The 27,366-nt window shown below is 38.8% G+C and overlaps 3 protein-coding genes across 7 annotated transcripts in view; 2 read left to right on the forward strand and 1 right to left on the reverse strand.

Annotated features, from left to right (window-relative positions):
• Positions 1–13,010, reverse strand: part of foxo1a (forkhead box O1 a) — a 34,768-nt gene extending 21,758 nt beyond the window's left edge. Inside the window, exon 1 of the mRNA XM_014981258.2 lies at positions 12,048–13,010. Within this exon, the coding sequence (XP_014836744.2) occupies positions 12,048–12,674 (627 nt within the window). The 5' untranslated portion in view covers positions 12,675–13,010. The remainder of the gene's footprint in view (positions 1–12,047) is intronic.
• A 2,178-nt stretch (positions 13,011–15,188) lies between these two features.
• Positions 15,189–18,348, forward strand: slc25a15a (solute carrier family 25 member 15a). Of its 5 annotated transcripts, none has more exons than XM_014981310.2 (8): positions 15,193–15,303; positions 15,404–15,445; positions 15,584–15,649; positions 16,146–16,404; positions 17,030–17,170; positions 17,262–17,437; positions 17,526–17,684; positions 18,185–18,348. In XM_014981310.2, the coding sequence occupies exons 3-8, from the start codon at positions 15,595–15,597 to the stop codon at positions 18,304–18,306; spliced, it is 912 nt and encodes a 303-aa protein (XP_014836796.1). In that variant the 5' UTR covers positions 15,193–15,303; positions 15,404–15,445; positions 15,584–15,594; the 3' UTR covers positions 18,307–18,348. The 5 variants fall into 5 exon arrangements, with proteins under 5 accessions (XP_014836776.1, XP_014836796.1, XP_014836791.1 ...); XM_014981305.2 differs by having other exon boundaries at positions 15,404–15,423; XM_014981290.2 differs by having other exon boundaries at positions 15,189–15,423.
• A 138-nt stretch (positions 18,349–18,486) lies between these two features.
• On the forward strand, positions 18,487–27,024 carry stoml3a (stomatin (EPB72)-like 3a). The gene is made up of 7 exons (XM_014981344.2): positions 18,487–19,974; positions 23,227–23,330; positions 24,072–24,144; positions 24,254–24,336; positions 24,425–24,628; positions 25,170–25,304; positions 25,426–27,024. The coding sequence occupies exons 1-7, from the start codon at positions 19,899–19,901 to the stop codon at positions 25,615–25,617; spliced, it is 867 nt and encodes a 288-aa protein (XP_014836830.2). The 5' UTR covers positions 18,487–19,898; the 3' UTR covers positions 25,618–27,024.
• The last annotated feature ends 342 nt before the right edge of the window (positions 27,025–27,366 follow it).

The following is a 27,366-nucleotide window of genomic DNA, read 5'->3' on the forward strand; positions in this document are numbered from 1 at the left end:
AAAGTCAGAATTCTTAGATTCAAGTCAGATTCTTTTTTTTTTTTTCAGTCCCTCTAATCCTCTTGTAATGCGATACAGTGCTGAAAAGCTCAAAGGCTAAAGGGCAAGACACTCTCAAAGACATGAACTTAAGAACAGCTAAGAGCTGGTTCAAATATCATCTGAAGTAATACTTCAAATAGTGAAAGAAGCAAAACCTGCTGAATAGAAACTTTTCGTCTGACTCACCAGGCTCATAACATCAACTGACCTTTCTCACATTACGGCTGCCACCTAAAAATATCACTTTATATCGAGACTTAAACAAGTGTTGGGGGGGGGGGGTTTAGGTTAAGTGGGTGATTAATTCTAATCTTTTGCGTCAATTACGTACAGCAAGAATAGGAATGAATCATTGGGAGACAAATGAGTCTTAAGTGTATGTGCAGAAAATCACCCTGAATCTCATGGCTCCCTCTCTAGAAGTCAGGCGGGGAGGAGGAGGGGGGAGTCTTATGGAGGAGACACAAAGGACATAAGGATATCTTTAAATCCATACTCTCAGCCTCACTCTGAATTAATCATGGATTTAAATTTCCACTGTTGAGCATTCTTGAGTGTGACAGAGGGTCGAGTGAATGTGTGATGGTGTGATAATGCCAGGCCAGTCTGACAGGCACCGTGTATAATCGCCTTAGGGCGGGAATTGCACAACAATGTGGGTTTGGGTAATGCCAGTGGTTTGGGGCCCGGGGCAGCGAGCGAGCAGTCCCATTAAAGCGCTGCCCTCCCCACGATTCTGCAACCCAGCTCAGAGATCCACGAGAGCGGATTTTCACATGTGAAGAAGTGCTGGCGACTTTCATTTCTCGTTTTAACACTAAAACGTCAACAGTTCCTCTTTTTGCACCATAAAACAATGTCGAGGTCTTCCTGCAAAAAGAATCAGGAGATTTTTTTTTTTTTTTTGGTTTGGTTTGGGTTGTTTTCTTCAGTTTGTGTGAAAGATGAGAAGCTGCGACGGCACGCGGGGCAAAAGCACACTCTGCGCCAAGCCCGGGTAAACCCGCGACCAAAACAAAGTATCACGTGCTCCTGTCCCGCTACTACCAAACCCACTCTGAGAAAAACAAAACATTCTGACTCATCCTAAATGACTGTTTACCTGGCAAGCTAACATGATCTCTACTCCATATTTTCACTCTTAGTGTAAAGCTCCTAGATTTGGTGTTCCTCCCCTCTTTAGCTGAAGACCTAACTCTTTGCTGTTACGGCTACACTCACTGTGAAGTTAGTGGTCAGCCAGGACACTGAGTGGTCTGTCCTCTGGGCTGCAGCCAGAAAATAGGGACTGACAAAACAAAACACTGGCAGGAACACAGCGTCTGAGGTGGGCGGAATCAGCCGCGTACACATTCCACCTGATTTGTTTGAAAATGAAAGGATCACAATATGGGATTTTCCAGAGTTCAGTCCTGTTATATAAAGGCTCGGTAAGTGTTAATTTACCAGCAGCACCACCTGATGTTTCACTAACTCGAGCAAAACAAAACAAAAAAGTATTCCACAGCTTAGAATATATGCTGTGTAAATGGAAGGTGCTCTTACTGAGTAGAAAGGTTTTGTGGTTTGATGTGGTGCCTTGCAAAAGGATTTATACCCCTTGAGCTTTTCACATTTATTCATGTTACAACCAAAAACCTTAAGCTGTTAAGGGTGAAAGACATGAAAGACCCGGGGTCAGCCAAGCAGCCATATTTAAGTACACTCACACATGAAAAAAGTTGTCTAAAACTGCAAAACTTAGAAAAAAACACATGCCCTGTCTGGTGGAGGGACTGCTGAAACCAACTGTTTTTTTATCAGTTTGTGTTACAAACTAAACTCAACTGTATTAATAGGATTGATTTGGAATACAGTAGACCCCATGTTCGAGGGGTGTAGGGACCTGAACTGGATAGCTGAAATCCACAAATATTTGAGACTCCCTTTGGAATCCATTACAACTGCCTATTTTACTAGTTCTAACATGAAATGCACTTTAACATGCTTTAATTCGCATAGTTGAAACCACTGAAGCTTTCTTATCTCTGCTCTTGGGGATACAGCCAATCAACAGCAAGGCAAATGAATGACACTCTTGGATTGGCTGCTTTACACAAGCCAATCACAAGTCAAGTAGCAGGTATCTCATCTAACAAAGATGCTAAACATGATTTTTCAGCAAATAATTTCAAGTAGCACTCCACAGAAAAATCTGCAAGCAGGTGAATCCTCAAATACTGAACAATAAGCAGGTGAGGATCCATTGTAATTTGCATTAAATTTGTCTGTATGGTAGGATTGAACTGACTACATATTTCTTTATATAAACTGGATAATTTTGTTTTTTAAAGATGAGATCAGTGCTATATAAAAAAAACTGTGTAACAAAAAATATACAGATTTTTGTATATACAGATATACAAACATACAGATCTTTATTTATATGGATAAATAAAGACACACCTGAAGTCCACAATTGGGTACCTAATAAATTAAAGGCATTGGTGGTCTAGCACATGAAATAGTAATTTAATACACGGAACTTTGTGGTTTTGTGATGAAAATGAAAACATCTCCAACCTTTAAAGGAATTCAAAACTTTCATCTTGTGCAAAAACTTTTAACTTAAAATAAGAAAAACAACAAAAATTGTTCCACAGTTTAAAAAAACAAACAAAAAAAAATTAAATAATTAACGATTTATATCCAGAAAATATGCACCAAATGAGATCAAACTGTAAAACAAGGACACCAATGAAGAAGTCCAACATGAGATAAATTGGAAACATTCAGCTGAGGTTAAAGTGACGTGATGTCATCAGAATAGCGCCCATAAATAAACACACGTGTTCCACACAAAGACATCAACATGCAAACATCATTTGATAGCTGTGCTTCGCCATAACTCTGACCCGCTGTCCTGCCTGTTTACTGCCTCAGTCAACTGAAGTTTGATTAAATCCCCTAAAGCCCTTCTGGGCAAACAAGAATGAAAGAGTGCAGAGAGCAATAGTAGTGCCGGAGCTGAGGAGGTAAACAAATCTGGAGCAGGATAGAAGGGAAAACATGACGTTGTGAAATCGTCTGTGGGGCTACTAGTATCACGCTGTTGCTCCATCAGATCAGCGTGGATCAGCACAGTTACGTCACAGTGTTTCACCGTTCTCTGCCAGCACCATCAAAACAAGTTGATCGACTTGTACTTACAAGGGCATAAAAAAACAGATGATGTGAAAAGGAAAATCTTCAGTTTTTAATTGACATATTAAACTAATTATCTGAATAATCCAAATAAGCAAAGACAATTCAAGAAAGAACAGCGCACTGTTTTGCAGTAGGAGAAGGAGAGCTGTTGTAGAGGAAAAAACAAAAGGACCTCTGGTAACTCCTGACAAGGTAGAGAGATCCAAGCCACTGATGGGAGAAGAAACAACTGCTGAAAATAAGCCATAAGAAGTTTTGTTTGCAGCAACCAGTGTGGTGGCCCTGATTTGCATAACTTCATTTCAGCAGGAAACTGCTCAGTTTTGGCTGACTTATATCAAAGCATGTTTATGTGTTGCAATGGCCCAGTCAAAGTTCAGACCTTAATTCAATAAGACGTATGTTTTCAGATACATTCCATCCAACTTGATGGTGCCCATAAATCAGATCCTAAGTCCATTCCCACTTTGTTTGACACCCCCTGTGTGCAGCTATGGTAAATCAGCACTTCAAAACAAAACATGATCCAGTAAGTGAAGAGTACAGGCAGTTGTAAAGAAGTTTCCGTGTTGAAATCAGGCGGGAAGAAAAAAAGAAAAAGACACAAAGTATTCCTCTGCAGTAAAGAAAAGGATATAAAAGCATGTGCTGGAATGTTCCCTGTGTCTGCCTGTCTGTCTGCCATCGTGATTGTGCATCTGCCAGCAGAAGAGCTTTAATTATGAGGCCCAGGTTATGTGTGTGCACCCACACTCACACACACATACACGCGCACACACACAGCGTCCCACATATCTCCAACACAGGCCTCACAGTTCCGCTGACTAACCAGTGGCACCAGACTTTGGCCTGCGGCTCCCTGATTCCAGTAAATGTCTTGTTATGCAACTCCTCACAAGTGTCACCCAGACTGAACTTGGAGCTTTCTGGGACTCTCCTTCCCTTAATCTTTAGCTCTTTGTTTTTGTACAAGGAATGGGAGCCCCTGGTGTAGCTGAAGGTTTGACAATGGCAGAAGAATATGGAGAGACAGCAAGGGAGGGGAGTGTCTGGTAACCTTTTAAAAAATTGAGTGTGACCTGCTTTATACTGAGGCTAAAAACTAGGAACGAAAAGGCAGACAGTGCAGGCAGGAAATGGGGAGGAGGGTGAGGAGAGCTCCTTCAGTTCTTTTTGCCTAAGAATCACAGCTGCCCCTCGTGTCTTGGGACAATGCCAAAGCTAGACTCCTTAAATGCTTCACAGGGGTTTGGTGTGTGTGCTTTTTGAGTGTTTGCACGTCTGTGTGTGTGTGTGTGTGTGTGTGTGTGCGTGTGTGTTCTGAACCAGCTGAAACAAGACGACTGCTGTTCTATCTGACTTTCTGTCCCACTAAAACACTTTCAGGGAAGCTAACATTCTTAGAGTTGTGACAAAGTTCAACTAGCTTTGTGCTTACTCAGGATTATAACACCTTCAGTCTCAGCTTCTGGTTGACTTTAAGCCATATTTCAGAGGTTTATATGGCAAACATTCCAACATTAAACAGATTTCTGTATCCTTGCTCAGAAACAATAAAGAGTTAAACTGTAGCCTGTAAGAGATTTACTTAACTGCCTCTATTCAACTGAAGAATGTTCATCATTCCTCGCTTTGGGGGAAATGTTTTAAAGGGTTTTATTTCTAAGGCTGACAATATTAGAAAACACATAGATACATTATCATTGTTCAAATATTGTTAATTTGGGACAATTTACATTGAAATTAATCCAAAGTAAATCTAGTTTATGCCTGCCATTTCATGGCTAGTAGGACTCAAGTCTACTCCTCTCCATTAAAACTTACTCTGTACCATTTACTCCATTACTCTGGATTATTAAATGTTGAGAAGACAAATGCTATTCTGATATTCATTTCATAAAAGCTTGGTTGTTCACTTCTTTTGAGCTCCTTCCTGCTTTCTCAGAATTTGAGAGGACTTGTTCATGTTCTAGATGTACAAAGACTGGCCTGTTTTAAAGCAAACTTTGATTATGTTTGATAAAATCTCAGCAGATTAAGTAACTCTTATCAATAGTTTTTTTAGAAATTAAACAAAGCATCAATTGACAGACCCACGGTGAAGCCCAGGGATGATTCAGCCAATTTGAAGCTGAGCAATTACAACATGATTCAGTTCAACTCTGAGTAATTTCCAATGAAAAATTTGTTGCATAATGCAATCATTTCTTTTAAGCGGGATGTTTAATTGTGTTCCACAGATTGCATAACTGCATTCGGATGTCAAAGGTAAGATAAAAATGCAGAAACAAGCAACTGGCAGTGTGATGTAAGTAACCAGCTAAACCCAATAATGAGAGGCTGGATTCAGTTTTTACCCATTACCAGTTGAAATGTTTAATTTGCCGGTTCATAATTTTTGTACGGGGACAGGAAGTGATAAAATGAAAACTTTGATATTTGAATAAAACTATCAACTTATGATGCCATCCTGTGTCATTTGTCTGACTTAAAAGAAAAATATATCTTTAAATCATTTCAGTTGCCATTCGCTTCTACGTTGTTGCAGGTGCTTGGAAATTATTGTGTTAAAAGGCTGGAGCAGAACCGTTCTCCTGTCAAAGTCAGTGTTTACAGTAAGACTGAGTGGGTTGGGAGTCAATAGGCGCATTGACATGGTAATGACCCTTGTGTCGCTTGCTGTACAATCTGCTCGGACCAATGTGTTTGTCCGCTGCTACAGTTTGTTTTGAGATCCGTGGGAGTATTTACCAGCGTAGGTTGAGGAATTTCAGGTCAAGAGAGCGCCGTGTACGGAGGAAACCTCTGACTGAACTCATCCTGATACTGACATCAAACGCACCTGAGCCATCAGGCTCCACCAGCTTAAAGCAAATATTTATCCTGCAGTGACGTAAAAGAAGTAAAAGAACACATTTTTGGCAGGTATGAATGCATGCGTACCTCGTGTTATTTTAATGTGTGAACTTTATTTATTTCATTAATTCAATTCATAAAGTTAAACTAATACTGTACAGATTCTTTACACGCAGAATGGCAGAAGTCAAACACACATTTCTGTTAAGTTTTATGATAAAGGCGCCAACGATGCAGCACCAAATCGGTGCTCATGAAGCCCAGGTTTCTTAAATACCAGCCCGAGTCTTGTCTGCATTGTTGGTTCGTATGTCTCTAATCTTGCTCTAGACAATATGTATCAGAATCTCCATAGAGACCAGGTCAAGTGAACTTGCTGGCCAATCAAACACATTGATTCTATGGTGACAAAGACAGGTATAAGCATTTTTGCTGTAGTTTGGAAAGTGTCAAAACCTCTTGGAAAAATAATATCAGTAATAAAGTTTGTGAGTAGAAGGAGACATGAAGCACCCTAAAATTTCATGTGTTAACTTTGGACTTGAGCTTTTCACGCACACTTTTTCCTTCCACATAACCTTCCACTAATGTGATTGTACAGAGCTTACACCTGCCATTACATCTCTATAATACTCTTTCAACTTTGTGTAAGCAAAAATAATCAAAATTAACACAAAGAAATTCTTAAAACGTATGAGTGCATCTATATTATAAATACATTTCACTTTTTGAACTGAATAACCAAAATAAGAGAATTTTTTTAATTTCTGGAGCTGTCCTGCATTTCTGGCAATAACATTTTACAAAGGGAAATAACTGATCATAAAATGTGCACAGATCTAAGACATGAAGAATGAGCTCAGCAAAAACGCTTGGTGATGCATTGTTTTTGCCATCTGCTCTCTTTCCCGTCAGGTGGCATCCTGGGCTTGGGCCAGTGCCCAGACCAAGCTGATCCCACCTGACACAACTGTCCTCCAAATTCACACTGTCACAGACGGCCTGAGAAGTGTGGAGGCTGTCATGACTCAGCTTAGACTGGACCTACTGTGGAAGATTAGTGGGACTGTGAAATGAGCTCTGTACAATTGCAGAGCACAGAACCCTAATTAGATATTAATGAGAACTTTATGTGCTTTCTTTGCTAACAGTAGATAGTCACAGCAATAAACCATCCTCAAGTTAATCATAATTAATATCTGAAGGTGTTAAGGAAACCAAGCATTTTTTTGATATGCGGTCAGTGATCTCTACTGTAGCTCACATAGAAACCACTGCCAGCCAAAGACTTACTCAATCAGTGAATCAACACAAACCACATATTGTTTTCTGATTCAGTGATTTGTGTTCTGTTAAGGTAATTTGGTGTGAGTGTTTTGATCAAAATTACCGTTCCAGCATCTGCATTAACAGAATATGTGCCTGTAACTAATGAAATCAACATGCTTTTGAATTTCCAGTGAGTTATTTTGTCCCATTTGAGACAGAATGTGGGTAACAGATAAAAATTAGGATAGCAACAAGCCAAAACAATTATGAAAAAAATGTTGGAGTATGAGAGACGAGACCAGAACTGACCACATTTTAGCTTGATTAACCGTAACCCCTGACCAGTCAATCATAAGCTCATTTTCTGGTTAGTCATTCCATCACACTAAGTAAGTGCTATCAAGTTTCAATGACAACAGTCTTCAAAGTAAAAGTTTCAACGACACAGCTGATTTCAGTGTATTGCAGCTAGGCGAAGGCTGTAAGTAAAGATGTTTCATTGTTTTATCCTTTTGAAATTCCAACCTTTGAACATGCAAGATTTGGAAACATTGATAACTTTTGGGAGCATCCGGCTAAGCTAAGGATCTAAATTATGTAGAATTTACAATTGGAGACTGCTGTTTTAGTAATGTTAGCCATGCTAATGACTACAACAATGCTAATGGTGCAAATGTGAATATAAGATGCCAACGCTAGTTCAAAATGGATAGTTCATAATAGCTTTGTCTTAAAACTGTTTCCCAGCATCTCTCTTCTCACACAGTAGACTGACTTTAAAGCTGCCACTACCAGAAAAATGTTTAAAAAATATTTCTCAAACTGTTCTTATATTATAGTAGAACTTAGCTGATCGGAATAGAATTGGCCATTCAAAGTTGATCAAAAACTGATAGGAAATCTGACAAAATTTAAAGGGAGAAAATTAATTTAAACATTAATTATATTAATGTTAACTTTTGAGTCCGGGCTGCCTTATAACTGAGCTCCTGCTGAAGATACATTGTGTGACAAGCCCCCTGTGTGGAACCGAGCTCTATGAATAACTCCTCTCGGCAGTACTGAACGGTACTTTGCTTTCCAACAGTATTACTCAGTTTTACACACCCCCAACATGGCAAGAAAGGCGGCAAACCCAGGGGGTAGCCAAGCACCCCTCACTGGGCTGCCAGTCACACACAAACTGCTACATGGCTGCTGGAGCAACAGAGAGGAAAGCTGTTAATTTAGATGCAGTAGATCAGACAAAAAAACATGTTAGGATTCTATCAGTGTGACTCCGTCACATGCGTTATAAAATAAAAATTGACTGTTGCAAATCACCATGCTGGAGGCAATTAACCAAGCATTGATATTTTGTAACACTGTTTTGTTATAACAAAGTCACAAATGATCTCATTTTGCAGGACTCCAGAAATATAATGACCAATGGCTGAAAAACTGAAAGTGGGCTACCAACACCTTTCTTCCAGTCACCTTGCTTCTGGTTTCCCACTATTATTATCAATTAAACATGGTTCCAAGCATTAATGCATTCCAAGGTTTTAAAACGCTACAGTTTCAAGACTGCACAAATATTCTGTCATAATGTTGCTACGGTTTAGATCTGCTTAAAGCTATGCCAGAGAAAGTCTTAGAGTGACCAGACCTTTCTCCTACCTGTTGCTGAACTCTGTGGGTCAGCTAGGGGAAAGAACATTGCTACATTTTTTTCCCTCACTTACAGGAAAAGCAGTTGAGTTGTTTGGGGACAAAAACAGCCATGATATATTCAAATCAACATAATAAATAAATGTTAATTATTGTCAATAAGTTATTTTATTTAAGCAGAAGTGGAAATAACTTTTTTTTTTCCTGTCTCCAATAATGGCGATTCAATCATTTTTTTGGTAGATTTTCTTTTTACATTTTGGAGCAAGTAACATTTTATTCTGAGGATCTCGTGCTGGTTGAGCTTTCCAAAGACAATCAATAAAAAATACAATAAAAATTTGAATGCAATGTAAGACAGTTATCAAAGAAATTCTATAGGCAGGTAGTGTTTTTGCATGTATAGCTGTCTTTGTGGATTAAATAATGATGCACCTTCTCAAGTAAAAGCAATGAATCCTGCTTACCACTTTGTGTTTGTGTTTAGCCCCCAAATAGTAAAAAAAAAAAAAAAAAGGACTGCGAGAACATTTTAGAGCAAAAATGCACAACCAGAATAAACAGTGGGTAACTGACTTCAGGTAAAGATCTACTTGAACAATATCAATCCCCCATTGCACCACATCTGTTCATTGACGGCTTTGTTTACTGAGAGTATTCCACTGCACTGGAAGGATTTTTCCACTTGTGGGACAACATCTGACAACTCAAAGTGAATTTTAAAGCAAATTTACGAAAATCCTTGAGGTCAGAGAGATGAATATGAAGCAAAATGTTTGCAAAAAAGAAAAAAATACCTGCATGAAAACAGTGAAAATCCAAGTGAATCAGTATTGTTTATATCAATCTGTGTCAGATTCAGCAACAGCACTAAAAAATATATTTTCTCCAATAACTGTGACTGACACATATGTCAAATTTCAGCACATGAGGTTGCTCAGATGGAGCAAGCCCAAACAATAAAGAAAAAAAAAAAAAACTACAACTGCTTCAAATTTCAACAACCCAGACACACAATAGAGGGCAGCCGTAGTAAATCTTTCAGTATTATGGGCTCACTATGATTTCCTGCTGGGAGAGCAGACTGTCATTAATTTATTGTCAGACATCAATGAAACTATGTGTCTCCAAACAATAAATAAATGAACGAAAGATTTTCGCCCCTCGATAGTCCTCAGTAGGCGTGCTTTCTTTCACACCACATCAGAAATTTTGAATCTACTCTTGTGTAATGTTTTGGGACAGTTTCTAGGACACATGATCGACTCCAGTGTCTCCTTACGACATAGCCGCTTAAACTCAGCTGCACTGGAGTTCCTCAGTCCAATGTGAAAACCTGTGATTCAGCCTGAAAATTTACAACATTTTCGCAGGACAAAAAAAAAAAAAAAACAGAGGAGAGCTGCCTCAGCGGTACAGTCAGGGCTCAAGTATTTTATGATTACCATGTTTAAAAGATCAATACGCCAAACTGGAAGAAGAAAAAAAAAATTCCTGTTGAGTCAGGAGACTCACATAAGTCACATTCTGCAGTAAGAAGTCAGATGACTGTTTAAGGTGATGGTAGTAACAGACAAGTTTGCGAAATTATAATGCACTGGTTGTAAGACATGGTACAATTAACAATGCCATTGGCATTTAAATGTTCTTGCATGCTTTTTCAGTTTAGACCATGGAAAAAGCAATGGTCTATGCTTAATCGTGAGGTGAAATTATGAGGTGAAGATGTACTAATCGGTCAGCTGGGGATCGGCTCAAGCCAATTTTTCTCTTGACTAGCTCTAATTTTTATATGACAGCATGTACTTTTTGAGTTTAAGAAATATTAAAAATTTTAGGGACATGCAGTATGCTTGGAGCATATTGTTTTCTCTTTTTTATGTTACAGTCTGTATAAGAGAAAAAAAACCAGAAGTTTCTAAAATGAAAATTGACAGGTCAGACAAGATCAACTAGGAAAATCCTGATGAATGAATCATTTGTGACAATGTAGACCAAAAGATAACATGCCAGTAACAACGACAAAACAATGGAAATATAAAAGCAAACAACTCTAAAACAAAGGCTACAAAATAAATGCCTTGTCTATCAAGCGCCACAGAGAAGCCAAATCTCCCCAGAGGGGATATTACAGTTATACCACATGAGATAAAAACAGCATAAAACACAATGAAGTCCATAAAAGCCCACTGTGAAATACCACAGACACATAAAATTCCCCAGTGGATAACTTTGTACAGGAACTGGCACAGGCAGTAGTTCTATCGAGCATAGGCAGCTTGAAGACACACCACTCAATAGGCAAGAAATTGGCCAATCTTCACTTGATTGGCACTGATCGGTGCCGATCATTGTTTCCAAAACAGTAAAAACAAAGAACTTCATACCATTTTCAGTCCCTAGATGCATCAACTAACGACATGTTTTGTTGCATAAATATCATTTTTGTGGAGACTATTCTTGGCAGCACATTTTTCTTTCTCCCGTTTTATGGATCATAGTCATTGAATTAAAAAAAAAAAAAAATCAAAACCGAAACTAGCAGGTCAAAGTTTTGTCAGCTTTATTGACTAAAAATGTTTGACCTAGCCAGACTTGTTTTGTGGACAATTAAAACCACATGCAGAATGACTAAAACTACAGCAGAAATGAGAAGAAATTTATGCTCTTAAATAAAAACTAAATTATAAAAATATTGGAAGGATCCATATTTAATTTCAGTTTGAGGAACGGTGGGATAGATTGTTTGTGTGGCAAGATATAAGTTTACTTCTATTGCATTCTCAAATAAATATTGATGTAAAAAAATATATGTTCTGATAAAAGTGAACTAAAAAGTATTTGACTATAGCTTTACACTATTGTCAACTGACTAAATTGTGACTAAAATTAAATTACACTTTAGTTAAAAGACTGTGACAAACCCCAATTTAACAACTTCTTCAAAGAAAATCGGTAATAGGTATCAGTCAGGAAAAAAACCATGATCGGTGCATCGTCCACAGTAAACTCCAAGAAGCAAGTATGAAAACAGTCAGACATACCTTCCAGCCTGCAGAGCTGTTGCTGTCTCCCTTGTCCTTGAAGTAAGGCACACTTTTCACCATCCAGTCATAAATCTGAGACAGCGTTAGTCTGTTCTCTGGAGAACTTTCAATAGCTTTGGTTATGAGGTCTGCATATGACATATTCCCCCATGCGTTCCGCCGAGAGGAGCTGCTCTTCCTCTGTGCAGCGGCTGCAGCCGCTGCTGCGGCTGCCGAAGGTGAAGAGCCCACCGGGGTGGAGAGCAGAGGCACCTGCTGCTGCTGCTGCTGATGTGGGAGTTGCGGGTTTGGGTGCTGCTGCTGCTGCTGATGCTGGTGATGATGTTGCTGTTGGGCTTGCTGGTGGACGCAGTTTTCCTGACACTGAAACTCGTTGCACAGGATGACCGGCTTCTGCTCCGTGAAGTCTTCATTCTCCTCCAGCAGGCTCAGATTGTTGATGAACTCCGCATTGCCAACGCCGGGCTCCTGCTTCACGGACGGCACCGGCGACGAGGTGTTCGAGTCTCCCGGGTTGATGAACTCCGGCCGGGGCAGTGGCCAAGTGCACGACCGGGGCCGCGAAAGGGGCTCGAAATCCGGGTCGATTTCCACCAGGTGTGGCTGCTGGGCCGCTTCCGCCATGGTGTCGAGAGGTGACCGAGTGTTCTTACAATGTCATATAAGTGTGACACCTTTTAAATAAGTCAAAACTTACGTCTCTGAAATGTTAAGAAACTCAAGAAAAGTCTCAGTGCTCCGCCTGGGCGCAAAATCCTCACTGGAAGTTACATCCCAAGCCGGTGGAAATGTGAAGCAGTTTAAAAAAAGTCTGCGACTGAGTGGTCTTTCAAGGGGGCTAAAGTTGAGTTGGTGGGACGGGTCTGCTGGAGCGCTGGTTTGTTTATGTTGTCCAGTCGTGGTGATGTTCCGTCTGATGTCCCGCACAGCCTGTTGACTCTGTGTTGTAGAGCATGTGAGGAGGACTTACTGGAAGTCTCATTTGTCAACTGATACCACCCACATTTGACTGACAGCCCTGAGCCACCAATGAATGTCATTTTAAAAGCTCCTCTGGTTTTATTCAGAGAGGGACCACAAATACAGTTAGTTCTCAGATACTCTTCCAAAGTACTTTTTAATGTCAGTTTAATCGACTGTCTCGAAAGTAATCTGGTTTCTACAACAGTTCTTGTTGTTAATTTCTCCCCCGCCCACTAGAATTGTATTATATTATATTATATTATATTATATTATATTATATTATATTATATTATATTATATTATATTATTTAAAAGTTTGACTATTTCAGTAACACACAAAGACATTTCATTACACCTTTTTTTCTGTGAAATACTATAAGAATAGAGTTTTCAAAAGGTACTTTCAGGCTGACAAATGAGCTTCATTGGAAAACATATTCTAATTTATTGAACATGATTGAAAAAAACAAAAAAATAAAAAAATATACATATATATATATATATATATATATATATATATATATATATATATATATATATATATAATTTATATATTTTTATATATTTGTCTTTCTCTCTTTCTCTCTCCATCTCTCTCTAGAATTTTTATTTTTATTTTTTCCACCGACATTTAGACTGTGAGTTCAAGGTGGAGCAGATGAAATCAAGTATTGGAAATTTAAAAATAAACTTTTAGTTTTCAAATAAAATTAGGCTAGTTATATTTTCCATGGTGCAATATTTTAGGTTAAAAAAAAAAAAAAAAAAAAAAAAAAAAGAAGAATCAAATCAATGTTTCTGATTAGTTGGTTGATCCATTCAAGCTGACTGGAGGAATTTTTTCATTAGGGTCACCTGAAGCAAGATGTAGCTAAAGTTGAAGGAAGAAAGTCTGCAAAACTATTTATCCAACAGTAGAGGTTACCTTTCAACAGGTCATACAGTCATAGCTGTCATAGTATAGTATGGCCATGGCAATGTCCAAACCTAAACCCACTTAAACATCTGTGGCAAGATTTTATCATTGCTATTCAGAAATGCTCTTTATTCAGTCTGGAAACATTTTTGCCTAAGTTAAAACAAACAAACAAACAAACAAAAAGAGAAAAAACAATGGAAGCTTTTAAATGGTAGATAAAAACAATTATCAGGCAACATGTTAGCTGAGCCCCCATAATGATCAAGAGCAAGAAATGTTAAGAGGGTATGTTCTAAATGGATCAAAAGTGCAGTGCAGTTGTGATGCACATAATGATTCATCAAAAAAGCCCCTTTTGCAACATCTGGATAACATAACATCTTTTTGATCTCTCTCTTTCTCTGTTTCTCTCTCTCTCTCTCTATCTCCTTCTCTCTCTCTCTCCTTCTCTGTCTCTCTCTCTCACTTTCTCTCTCTCTCTGTCTGCTTCTCCCATTCTCTCTCTCTTTTTTCTTTCTCTCTCCATCTCTCCCTAGAATAGAATAGAATAGAATTGTACCTTATTGCACAAAGAAATTAGGATGACCCATTATTTCACTGGATCTCAGAAAATGATGGATTCAAACATCCAAACACAATGAGAAATCTTAAATGAGAAGGAGCAGCAAAAAAAAAGAAAGAAAAAAGATTTATTATGCAACTATGGATTTTTGCTAGATTTGCATTCTATTCCTCCCCTTATGAATCACAGCATCAGCACAGTAACTTACTCCTAAAAAAATTATGTATATTCCTAAATAAGGATAAATTCAAGTAATTTCGTCTATAGATAGATAGATAGATAGATAGATAGATAGATAGATAGATAGATAGATAGATAGATAGATAGATAGATAGATAGATAGATAGATAGATAGATAGATAGATAGATAGATAGATAGATAGATTGATTTGTGGCGTTAGTAACTACAAATTTCAAGGCATCCGTGGAGTCTGCTGACATCTTGTGGATAATAGTAGGTATTACAAGCTCAACCGTGTTCGAATAACCTACTCTGTCACTACAGGGTTTAGTAGATTTTATTTCGGTCATTCTGAGTTTGAGGCTTTACGAGAATACATAAATAGAAAACATATACTAACTTTCTATTTCGAACCTTTGTAGTCATGTCTAAATTGATTCCATGTTACTTACAGAGAGCGTCTCATTTTTGTCTTCTGTCATTGATATAAGTCTTGACGCGCTTACGTCAGGGGTGCGCCACATCTTCAGGGCTGAAGGGAGACGGAAGTTCAGCACAGGAGCACCGACGTTAGCTCGTTTCTTCGGGCTGTGTGTGAGAGCTCTGTTATCCTTTCCTGGAAATTGGGGTGAGCAGTTTTACCTGAGGGGTTCTTGTAGGGACAAAAAGTAAAGTAACGCTTCGACGAACAAATAACACCGTCTTACCTGTCATACTCTAAATCCTAGATAAGGGGACTACAGAAAAGGTGTGTGAAATATAAAATAAAGGTATATAATTAATTCTCCTCCTTTTAGCGGGTGTCAAGCTTTTCTTTTTCTGCTCTAAAGTTACATGGACTCTGGGGTTTGTGACTCTTATTTATGGATTAAAAAAATTGACCCTCAGCTTTGCTTATATGTACACAGGCTTCATCATCATGTCTCCACATCCTGTAATACAGGCACTCATTGACTTTTCAGCAGGAGCAGCAGGTGAGTTCATTATTTTCTTAAACCTTCATTCTGTTAATTAAAGGTATATCAGTCAAATTAGACTACATATTCATGTTTTTTTAAGGATCAGGGCTGCAGAGATCTACAGTTGGGTGATAGAATGGTAATTTTGGCCACTACAAGTCTGGCTTTTATGATATAGCTGCAAGAAAAAGCACTTGTTGAAAGAAACCAATGAGCTTTCATTTGGAGTTTTCTACAAGTCACTACAAAGAGGAATGGGGAAAATCTCGGTCCCTAATCACAGTGAAAGGTGGTTCTACAATGTATTTACTCAGGAGAGCTGGATACAAATGTGTGCCACACACTTTTCAGATCTTTATTTGCCAAGACATGTTGTGTGTTGATCTGTAATATAGAAGTCCAGTATAATACAACTGCACTTGAATATGTCCTAGCCATATTTATGCATACTCTAATGGTGAAGTAGAAAATGTTTGTTCTGCTTTGTAAAACTAAAACTGTCCTACTTTAGGTGGTACAGCCTGCGTGCTAAGTGGTCAGCCATTTGACACCATCAAGGTGAAGATGCAGACGTTTCCCAGCATGTACCGTGGCTTCATCCACTGCTTCATTTCAACTTTCAAACAGGTGGGACTTGGTGGTCTCTACAAAGGCGCCACACCAGCCCTCCTGGCCAACATCAGTGAGAATGCAGTTCTGTTCTTGAGTTATGGCCTCTGCCAGGACGCTGTCCGTCTTTTGTTAAGGATGGACAAAGGAGCAGAGCTCAGGTTTGATACTGATTAGGATTTCTGTTTCTTTTATTGCAACTAAAAGTTTCACTGTGGACATTTGTTCATCTGTTAGGCCACCACATAAATGATTTGTAAAGTTTTAAAATCTGTGCATTTTGCAGATCTCTTTGAAGAAGTACTAGTATTTGTTAAGACATTAGGTACACAATATTTCAGATAATTTTATCTAGAAGACTAGTTCCGCTTTGTAGTTCTGCTTATTCCTTTATTCTTCCAAAAGTAAGGAAGAATCCTTTCCTCCTCTATTTTGGAAGAAAGTATTCTTCTTGAAATCTAGAACATTCTTAACAACCATGTACAGTTTTTGAATAAACCTAGATAATATGATTTAGAAAAACCTTTTAATTTTTCTTTGGCATTAATGAAGTATTTTTGAACTAATTACAACCCCCCTCCCCCCCCCAAAAAAACAAACAAAAAACCTCTTAATTAAAGTTGACTCTTATTACCTAACACACGTAACAATATAAACATATGAAATCTTGATTATTCTGTGCAGATTCATAGCAATCATTTCAACCGTAGCATCAACATTAGTACCATTGTGTCTGAGGACTGTCACTCATCTTTATTCATTGAAACATTTTCTGTTTGTGTTCAGTGATGTCCACAAAGCTTCTGCAGGGTCTTTAGCTTCCATCTTCTCCTCCATGGCCATTTGCCCCACAGAGCTGGTGAAATGTCGCCTACAGGCCATGCATGAAATGGAGGAGACCGGAAAGGTTGCGAAAGGACAGCGAAGGTCCGTTTCATCAGAGATGTTGTAATAAACAAAGCATTTTCAGTGTCAGCTGACTTCACCTTTCCTTTTTGTATTTGTGGTGGGACATTAGCACCGTCTGGTCTGTGGTTAAGACTGTGCTGAGGACAAATGGTCCTTTGGGTTTCTACCAGGGACTCACCTCAACCATTGTCAGGGAGATACCTGGTTACTTCTGCTTCTTTGGTGCCTACGAAGTATGTCGGACTACATTTGCACACCATATGGGGACAGACAAAGACAGTATAGGTAGGTTCATTTAATTTTATTTTTGATGCCTGTGCTTCAAAAATAAAGCACAGGCAGCTACCCTGCAAACTTGCATCTTTGTTTGCAGGCATTCTTCCACTTATGTTCAGCGGTGGATTTGGAGGGGCTTGTCTTTGGCTAGTGGTCTATCCAATAGACTGTGTGAAGTCTAGGATCCAAGTCTACTCTTTAGCAGGGAGGCAAGAGGGTTTCATGAAGACCTTCATGGGTATTATACGCACTGAGGGTAAGCTTTGAGGATGCAATGTTTGCCCACTTACAAATGCAGTTACCAGTTGTAGGATACTGGACATGGCTGATAGCTATTACAGCAAATCACCAATAGAGACAACATCACACGCTTCTCTTGAAGTTAAGGAGATACTGTATGACAAATGCAGTCAGTTGTTGTAGTCTAAAATATCAAGAGCTAAAATTAAGCCTTAAAACACTGAGAACCACAAACATTTAACAGTAATGCTAATCATTTTGCATTTACAGCTTTGCTAATATAGCAGATGTTTGTGGCATTTTTCAATATATTTTCAAATATTAATGTGCAGAATGTCAGGAATGCATGTTATCTTAAACACTAACTTAACTTAATTGTGCTAGCTAACAGCAAAGCTAACTTACAGGCTAAATGACTGATGAAACTCATTTCAAACACTTCCTGGAGTTATGTTTGTCAGACAATTTAAAACTTTTGCATTTCATAGCCACTGTTTGACTGTTTCTCCCTTACAGGTTTCACTGCTCTGTACTCTGGTTTGACTCCTACCATGATCCGGACCTTCCCTGCCAACGGAGCGCTCTTCCTAGCTTATGAGTTCAGCCGTAAATTTATGATGGACACAGTGGGTGCCTGATAGGAATGATACAAATAATTTTAAATAAAGTTTTAAAACAAATATTCATGTCATGACTTCGTATTTTTTACTTGGTATGAACATGTAAAAAAAAAAAAAAATCATCTAATCAATAGACAATTAGAACAAGTGCAATAATTGTCTAACTGTAGCAAAACTGAAGGATCAAAGTGACTGAACAGTTCAACTCTTCTGCTTTCATAAAATGTCAAAACTCTACAAATGTACCCTCCTCTAATGGAATACTTGCATAGACCGGAAAAATCTTGGAAAAAGGCAGCCATTTGGTTAAATAACCATCAACAAGTGTTAGCGGTTCATCAAAACCTGGAGTTCTGTCATTTAGCTGATTTTTAAAATAATGTCTAAGATTAACATCATTGGTGATCTTGCCATAATGACATATCTAATGACATATCTATAGTATTCAAAGTCCATTCTGCATGAAGAAGGATTTTTATAAAGTTGAAAATCATTTATCATTCATTCCAGGAGTAGAAATCACAAAGGTTGTTGTGCAGTGCTCAAAGAAATTTCAAAAGAGACTCAAACTCTGTTTCAGAGTAGTTTGGCTACTACATGGCTGAGGCCTGTAGTTTGCCTACAGGCCTCAGCCATGTTGAAGGTCATAACATAACAGTAAAATGAAAAAAAAAAAAAAAAACTGAACTAGCGTGGCTTGTTTAGCAGGTTTGTCAGGATAAAACCATGTCCATCTTCTTGACTGCTTTTAGATATGGATGACACCAAAGTGAAGATGTGCCGATAATGCACAGTACAATGTTAACAGACAATAAAAGCGAAGACCGGATACTGGCAAAAAAAAAACTTAATTGTTGGTTTGGACTTGTTTCACAACCACAGGTCATCAGCGTCTTGAAGATTTTGAATTGACTATATTTTATTTTAAATTAAAATAATGCAAAGTCTTTATTGTTTAGTAAAATATTACTGTTTGGGGGGTGAGAGGGTTATACATTTGAAGACAAAATATAATAATTTGAGAACCTTGTTTATGTATTAAAGTGAATCAGTAAATGTAACATAATCAGCCCAAGGTAACCAAGTGACATGCTTAGAGTCAACGGGTTTTATTGAATTTCCCATTCAAGCCTTCTTACTTTCTCTGTGAACAATATGAATGTGGTTATCACACCCCTCATGTTGTGAAAAGGCTGTATTTCCTCTTTGCAGTCGATGAAAAAGACATTAGCGAGAAAGTAATAAACCTCTGTAAGTGATTTCTGTGGAAGGACTTAATTTTTTTCTCGCTAAAGTGAAACGAGAGAATCGACACGTTGTCTCACCATATAAAGCCTCATGTTTCAGGACTTTATTATTTATTCATCACCTGCAGTCAACAAGCGACCGACTCCTGCTAGGGCAAGAAGATGATAGGATACCAAGAGGTCTGAATTTGGAGTTCTCAACTGCGGGAGGCATGCAAAGGCTGGATGCACTGTGGTTCGGGTTACCACAGCAATAGATTTGTAGAAGGCAGGATGAGAGAAATGGATAGACCACACCCCACAGAGAGAGGAGGGAAGTAAACAAGAGTGCTGCTGCAGCTCCAAGCGCCAGACTCTTCTCCAATGATCTCAACAACATCCAGCACAGTGGAGATGGTTACTCCACGCAAACTTCAGATCAGTGAAGAAAATGTTGAAGGTAAGTGCTTTTTTAAGATCTTATCATGTTGTAGGTATGACATGTTCATTAACTCCAAATGAGTCCTAATGAGGGGGATACAATGAATTATTATTCTGAGGCAAAACGTCTGCTTTTATTATTTTATTGTATTAAATTTTTTTGTATTTTTTTACATTGTAGTAGATGTTATTATTAAACTAATAAATATGGGTTTTGAAGACTAGTATTCTAGATCACCATTCATTGGCTGCCATATTTCTCACTAGCTCTACCCTCACTGACTGAAGTGATTTATTTCTTTTCATCTATAATCCAAATTAATATTCTGTGTTGAAAATTTAGCTTGGATAAATATGTAATTTTTTCCAGTTATGATTGCACAGGAATTTTAAATTAAACTATGGAAGTACAATTGTATACAGCACCTTTATGTGCGTACAAAGTGCTGTGGTTGAGAGAATAAAACTCACTAAACACAAAAAAAAAAATCACTAAAATTGGTTAACAAATGCAGTTAAAACTGTTTATGGCCTAGTTTGACAAACTCTCAGATTTCGTTTTCAGCCTAGTAAAAAAGTATTTGCTGTTTACAGATTTAATCAGGTTTTGCTTTTTCGTACCATAATCTTTTAGATCTTTGAACAAATTTTAATATCATGCAAAGATAACCTACTTAATACAAAAATCAAATTTCAATATATATATATATATATATATATACAGTGGGGAGAACAAGTATTTGATACACTGTTGATTTTTCAGGTTTTCCCACTTGCAAAGCTTGTAGAAGACTGTAATTTTTATCATAGGTACTCTTCAACTGTGAGTGATGGAATCTAAAACAAAAATCCAGAAAAATACAATGTATATATACAATGTGTATATATATATATATATATATATATATATATATATATATATATATATATATATATATATATATATATATATATATATATATATATATATATATATATATATATATATATATATATATATATATATATATAGCTGACTGTATAGCTCAGTGGGTAAGACACCAGTCTACCACCCGGGAGACCGGGGTTCGAATCCAGGCTGGTGCAAGTTACAACAGTGCAATTGAGCTATGCAGTGTGGGTCCTTAGGCAAGACCCTTAGAGCTATATAGCCTACCTCATACCATGAGAGACATTGATAAGCACGACATGCCGGCTCAGACGTCGCCCGGCCAAACAAGGTCTGCGTCAGGTGCTGGGGAACCAGAGCACCTTCATGAAAAATGGGCTACTGGAACAAGACGGAAATGGGCGAGAGACGAAAACATGGATCTGTTGGAATGCTACTACTCAAGTAACCCTAGTCAGAGGGGTTACATGCAAAAACTGAGGGTGGAATGGTTACTTCGACACCCACAGTCTACAATGACTGCCAAACAACTAGTAGCTCAGTGTTCCAACATCCGCAAACGGCAACTGCTATCACAACTTGAGATTGACGAGGTACAACACAAATGCTACGGCATAAGGGAGGAGCCCAAAGGTAAGGTCAGGGGGGAGTTAACTACTCCCCACCCCGAGACTGGGTATGCAGCCCCAGTAATGAACGAACTATCAAAGCTGAACGAGACAGCAACTGACCTGAGAGAGAGAATCGTGGCCCGAATGAACACCAGGCAACCCCGACGCCAATTACAACGGCTGAGTGAAGTACCATCAGAAAGTCTCATTGAAGATGTGAATGCAGCATTGAGAACAATCCCTACCAACACCATAACAGAAACCAATGAGCTGATATACAACTCAGCAAGATAACAAGGAGGGAAGTGAGCCAGCTGTCAGAGCTCCTAAGGGGTGCAATGAAAAGATCAGTACATGTGGCATATACCAAGGAGATGCTCTGTCCCCACTGCTGTTCTGCATAGGCCTGAACCCCCTCAGCCAAATCATCAACAAGACTGGCTACGGATACCGACTTAAGAATGGGGCCATTCATGGATGACATCAAGCTGTACGCCAAGAGCGAGCGAGACATCGACTCACTGATCCACACCACCAGGATCTACAGCACTGACATTGGGATGTCATTCGGACTAGAGAAGTGTGGCCGGATGGTTACAAAGAGAGGGAAGGTCGTCCGCACAGAAGGGGTCTCACTCCCAGAGGGAACGATAGCAGACATAGAGCACAGCTACAAGTACCTGGGAATACCACAAGCAAATGGCAACCTCGATGAGGTCACAAGGAAAGGAGCCACAGCCAAATACCTCCAATATATAACTGAATAACTGAAGTGGCTGATATCAGGAAATCCTACCAATGGCTGGAGAAAGCTGGACTCAAGGACAGCACGGAGGCCCTCATCCTGGCCGCCCAGGAACGACATAACCAAGTGGCGGGCATAGTGTACAGGAACATCTGTGCAGAATATGGACTGGAAGCCCCGAGGTCAAAATGGGGGACACCCCCAAAGGTGGTGGAGAATGACCGAGCTAAGATCCTGTGGGACTTCCAGATCCAAACAGACAAGATGGTAATGGCGAACCAACCGGACATTGTGGTGGTGGATAAAGAACAGAGGAAAGCTGTTGTGGTGGATGTAGCAATACCAAGTGACCACAACATCAGGAAAAAGGAGCATGAGGTAGAGGACCTGAGCTCAGAGGATGAAAGAGACCACCCGCGGAGGGTGAGAAGGGAATATATAATCCCTTTATATATATATATATATATAAACTTGTTCCCTTTCTTTCAACTGAAAAATTAACTACAAATAAGCCAAGTCAGTTTGATCAATTAAACTAGTCCAACCCAGCGTTAATTAGCACATTACCTGTAAAATCAAGAAAGCATTTGACTAAACCCTGTATGACAACATGAAGTAGTCTTCAAGATATCAAAAAGCAACATGTATGTACCTAGATCTTAAGAAATTCAAAAGAGATGAGAAACAGATCCTCCTTCTTGGTGTAACTAGAAAGCATGGCAGTCATTTACAATGATATATCAGTTGGTTTGCAAAACATGTCTTGATTCAGACAACCTTTAGGTCTACATGGTTTCCCTGTGAGATTAATTACATCATTAGTTACAAATGAGATGTGTGAATTTACTGCAGCCCTTACCTGACAGCAAGGATGTTCTGTGTTCTCCCACTGGATTGTACTACTTTCTAATCCACCATCAACAATCTGACAACAGGAGACGTGTATTTTCATGGCTTATTTAACAGAACCTAACTTTAATGAAGCAGACGCTTCCCATTGTACTTTGAACTTCTGTCTCTTCACAGATAAAAATGCGGGGAGGTTGGGATGTGTTGGTTGGCTGCTGGTAATTATATCCCTCCTATTTATAGCGCTAACCTTCCCAATCACATTGTTTCTGTGTGTCAAGGTAAGAAAATGTTCTTATTCGTTGCTGATCAGGGTGCATGCAACAGACCAATACAGTGGAGGGTAATTGTGAACTGGAAGGGAAATAATACATACATGTCTTCCATTTTATTTTTACAAAAAATAAAAACCTTAGTGTGGCATGCATTTGTTTTTAGAGCCCTTTACTTGAATACCCCTAAATAAAATCTGGTGCAACCAGATAATCCTATCTTCTCGGAGGATTTTTAGATCAATTCAGTGAACAAAGTGTATAAGGAAGAGCAAACGGGGCAAACAGGACACCATTGTTCAGAGGTTTAGAGCAGGATTAGGTCATAGAACATCATGTAAAAACCTAAAGTGACAAGTCAAACAAGGAGAGCATTTGCCAGAAAAGAAACCAAGAGGGTCATCTCTGGAGGAGATGTGTTGATTAACAACTCAGGTTCATGAAAACAAATCCAGCCTTTACAAAACAGTGGAAAGACGAAAACGATTGCTGAAAGATGAAGACGAAGAACTTTGGCCTAAATAATAATAAAGAACTTTATACACTATTCACAGTGAAAATGTTGTGGCAGCATTAATGAAAGATGGATGGAGCTAAATACGGTATAAAATGCGTACTTTTTATTGCAATCTGACAAAAATGTGAAAAAAAGTCTAAGGAATGTGAATGCTTCTGGAAGACACCCAAGAAGTGAAAACTTTTCCCGGAATGATTTTGCTCTCAACATTGTTTGCTTTCATTGGTGTCCAGATAGTAAAGGAGTATGAGCGAGCGGTCATTTTCAGACTTGGGCGAATCGCCGATCGGAAACCTAAAGGACCAGGTTTGTGGTTTTGCATGATGGATTGTACACACCAGATCATCTCAGAAACTGATTTTCAGAAAAAAGTTGAGCTTGGAACTGATGCAGTCTCATGTTTCTCTCTTCCTAGGCCTATTTTTTGTTTTGCCCTGCACTGATAACTTTGTGAAAGTTGATCTAAGGACTGTGTCTTTTGATATTCCTCCACAAGAGGTGCGTTTTCCTTTTGTACATAAAATGTAAAGCCAGGACGTGTTTCCAATAAACCTTCCAATGTACTGTTCATTTGTGTCTTTCACAGATCCTGACCAAAGACTCGGTCACCGTGTCCGTGGATGGAGTTGTCTACTTCCGCATTCACTGTCCCATCTCAGCTGTGGCCAACGTGTCCAACGCACACTCATCAACACGGCTGCTTGCTCAAACCACTCTGAGGAATGTTCTTGGCACCAAAAACCTTGCAGAACTTCTGTCTGACAGAGAAGGAATTTCAGTGAGCATGCAGGTTAGAGCAAACACTGAGTCAAACGGTCAATTGTGCTGAAATGAAATACAATCCCATGGAAACATAGTGATTGTCTCAGCAATGTCTAACTGTAAGATTTGCTACGACTGACCAACATAAAATAATAATTGTGAGGCGTAAGAAAAATGATATAATGCAGGGCTTTCAAAATTTTGTACAAATCTAAATTCATTTTCCATGTTTGCTGTAATCTCAACATAGCTTGTGGCAAACTGCAAAGGGGGAATTCTTTCTTTACACTATTTATTTTTTATTTGTTAAACCCGTGAATTGTTTTCCTTCCACTTCATAACTATTCACTGCTATGAGTTTGTCTACCACTAAAATCTCAGTAGAGGGAAATATTTTGTAGTTGCCTGAGAAAATGTCAAAAAAAAATGTATTGAATGCTAACATTTGCGAGTATGTATGCAGTTTGTAGCAGCCTTACAAATATCTTTACTGAAAATATTTTGAATAATTTATTCTGAGTTTGCAGTACTTCTGAAATGAAGCTGAAGGAGTGTTTGTTCTTATACAGGAGGCCCTGGATGAAGCCACCGACCCATGGGGGATCAAGGTGGAGCGCGTGGAGATCAAGGATGTGAAGCTACCTCAGCAGCTGCAGAGAGCCATGGCTGCAGAGGCGGAGGCCAGTCGGGAGGCCAGGGCTAAAGTGAGAGCAGTAGTGGAAGGATTTGCTTTCCACATCACACTCTACATCACTAAAAATAAAAATAAAAATAAAAATTGGAGGAAATGTTTGCAAGACTGATCATTGTTTGTGTCTGTTTCAGATCATTGCTGCAGAAGGTGAGATGAACGCTTCCCGGGCTCTGAAAGAAGCAGCTCTAGTCATCGGTGAAGCCCCGTCTGCTCTCCAGCTGCGATACCTGCAGACTCTCAATGCCATCGCCGCGGAGAAGAACTCCACCATCATCTTCCCTCTGCCCATAGACATGATGCAGGGTTTCATGCAGAAAAAGTGATGAACCCTGTAGTCTGTACAATTATTTTCATCCCAAAGTAAGTTTGCATGTTTCAAATAGGGAGGAAAAAGAGCTACTCGCTAATGCAAATACAAACCAAACACTGTTTTTGTGTACTTATTATGCTTATTGTGATTTAATAATTAAATACAAAGTGCAACATACACAGCCATAGCCTCTCGTTATTAACCTCAGCTAAGTTACAGTTTCAGTAGAGGAGGGCGAATGAAGTAGGCAAGAAACAAAGACAATTCACAGCAAACTTATAACGACATGCTTTCATGGAGACTTCTCTGGAGTATCTGATTACAATCATTTTTAACAACAATCCACAGAAGTAACGACATCCATGTGATGCAGCGACCTCTCTCTGATATTGCATGTAAACTGTAAACAAAAGCTTTTACTCTTATTCATTCAGTAAATGTGTACAAGACGGTGTCCACAGGACACAGAGGCAATCAGTGCAATTGGAGTACCTGATGTAGAGAAAGGCAACTTCCACTGTCGAAACACAGCAAATCCTCTTCCCAATAAACGTAACTATCTTATCTACTGTTAAACGCAGCTACAGCCAAATACCTGCTTTAAACAGGTTTACACACTTTACGATAGATGAAATGTATAAATTAAATACTGTGATGCTTAAAGCTGCGGTAGGGATCTTTTATGTTAATTTTTTTTTACATACTTGTTAAAACTGTCACATGACAGTATAACATGAGACCGATAATCCGGGAAACAATTGAGCTCCTCCGTTTCCTCCCTGTGGTCCTGCAGCCATCTGCAGTAATACACCGCTTCCAGTCAGAAATAACCAATCAGAGCCAAGACGAGGGTCTTAATTCTGTCAATCATGCTCATATATGCACTGCTCAATGGGAAACAACTTACCGTTGCAGAAAGAACATTCATTTGTTGTCATCAGTGGCCATGGTAACCAGCCTTAGCTTTCATGGCAGGCTCCAGTGTGATAAACTGGCTGAGAGCAAGGGGAGCGCGTGAGCCGCATATACACGAGGGTGATTGACAGTGGTAAGACCCTCCTCCTGGTTCTGATTGGTTGTTTCTGACTCAGTGGTGTATTTCTGCAGATGGCAGTAGGACAGCAGGGAGAAGGCAGAGAAGCTCAATTTTTCACAGATTGCCTGTCTCATGTTTTACTGTAATGACAGTTTTAATATACATGTAAAAAAAACATATTGTTTCTAAATGTTAAACACTGCAACTTTAAGTAGTGATTTTTTTCTTAGACCTTTTTTGTAATATTTCTACCTACTGCTAACATCTAAATGCCTGTGTAAGAGAAATGTTTAGCAAGACAGATTTCTGATGGCTGGCTGCCGTATGTAAACATGAACAAATAAAATAAATGAAATTTAAATAAAATAAAAACCATGGCAGTTGCTTCCCTTTGATGACTTATACATTTTCTCAAATCCTGAGCTTAATCCAAACAATGAAAAATGAGGTAAGATTGCATCAGACGTTCATTTCTTGCTCCTAAGTGACTCAGGAAATGTTGCAAAACCGGAACACAAGCTGCAGATATGATGGAGAGACTTCATAATTAGTTTAACTGTTCGAACTGTACATACGGAAATATGAAGAACATGGAACAGAGCGCTGCAAAAGGATTCATACCCCTTAAACTTTTCAACAATTTATCACGTTGCAACCACAAACTTAAATGTTTATTAGGACTGTATATGATAAACCAAATTAAAGTAGTGCATAATTGTAAAATAA

The sequence above is a fragment of the Poecilia mexicana genome, unplaced genomic scaffold (assembly GCF_051168715.1).
Source record: "Poecilia mexicana isolate PSO_F unplaced genomic scaffold, ASM5116871v1 scaffold_13, whole genome shotgun sequence".
NCBI classification, from domain to species: domain Eukaryota; kingdom Metazoa; phylum Chordata; class Actinopteri; order Cyprinodontiformes; family Poeciliidae; genus Poecilia; species Poecilia mexicana.

Coding starts and splice junctions, on each gene's coding strand:
- stoml3a (XM_014981344.2), top strand. CDS start 19,899: ATGATCTCAACAACATCCAGCACAGTGGAGATGGTTACTCCACGCAAA. Junction 24,337..24,424: donor TTGATATTCCTCCACAAGAG/GTGCGTTTTCCT, acceptor TGTCTTTCACAG/ATCCTGACCAAAGACTCGGT. Junction 24,629..25,169: donor GAATTTCAGTGAGCATGCAG/GTTAGAGCAAAC, acceptor GTTCTTATACAG/GAGGCCCTGGATGAAGCCAC.
- slc25a15a (XM_088011658.1), top strand. CDS start 15,574: ATGTACACAGGCTTCATCATCATGTCTCCACATCCTGTAATACAGGCA. Junction 17,171..17,261: donor GTTGCGAAAGGACAGCGAAG/GTCCGTTTCATC, acceptor GTGGGACATTAG/CACCGTCTGGTCTGTGGTTA. Junction 17,438..17,525: donor GACAGACAAAGACAGTATAG/GTAGGTTCATTT, acceptor CTTTGTTTGCAG/GCATTCTTCCACTTATGTTC.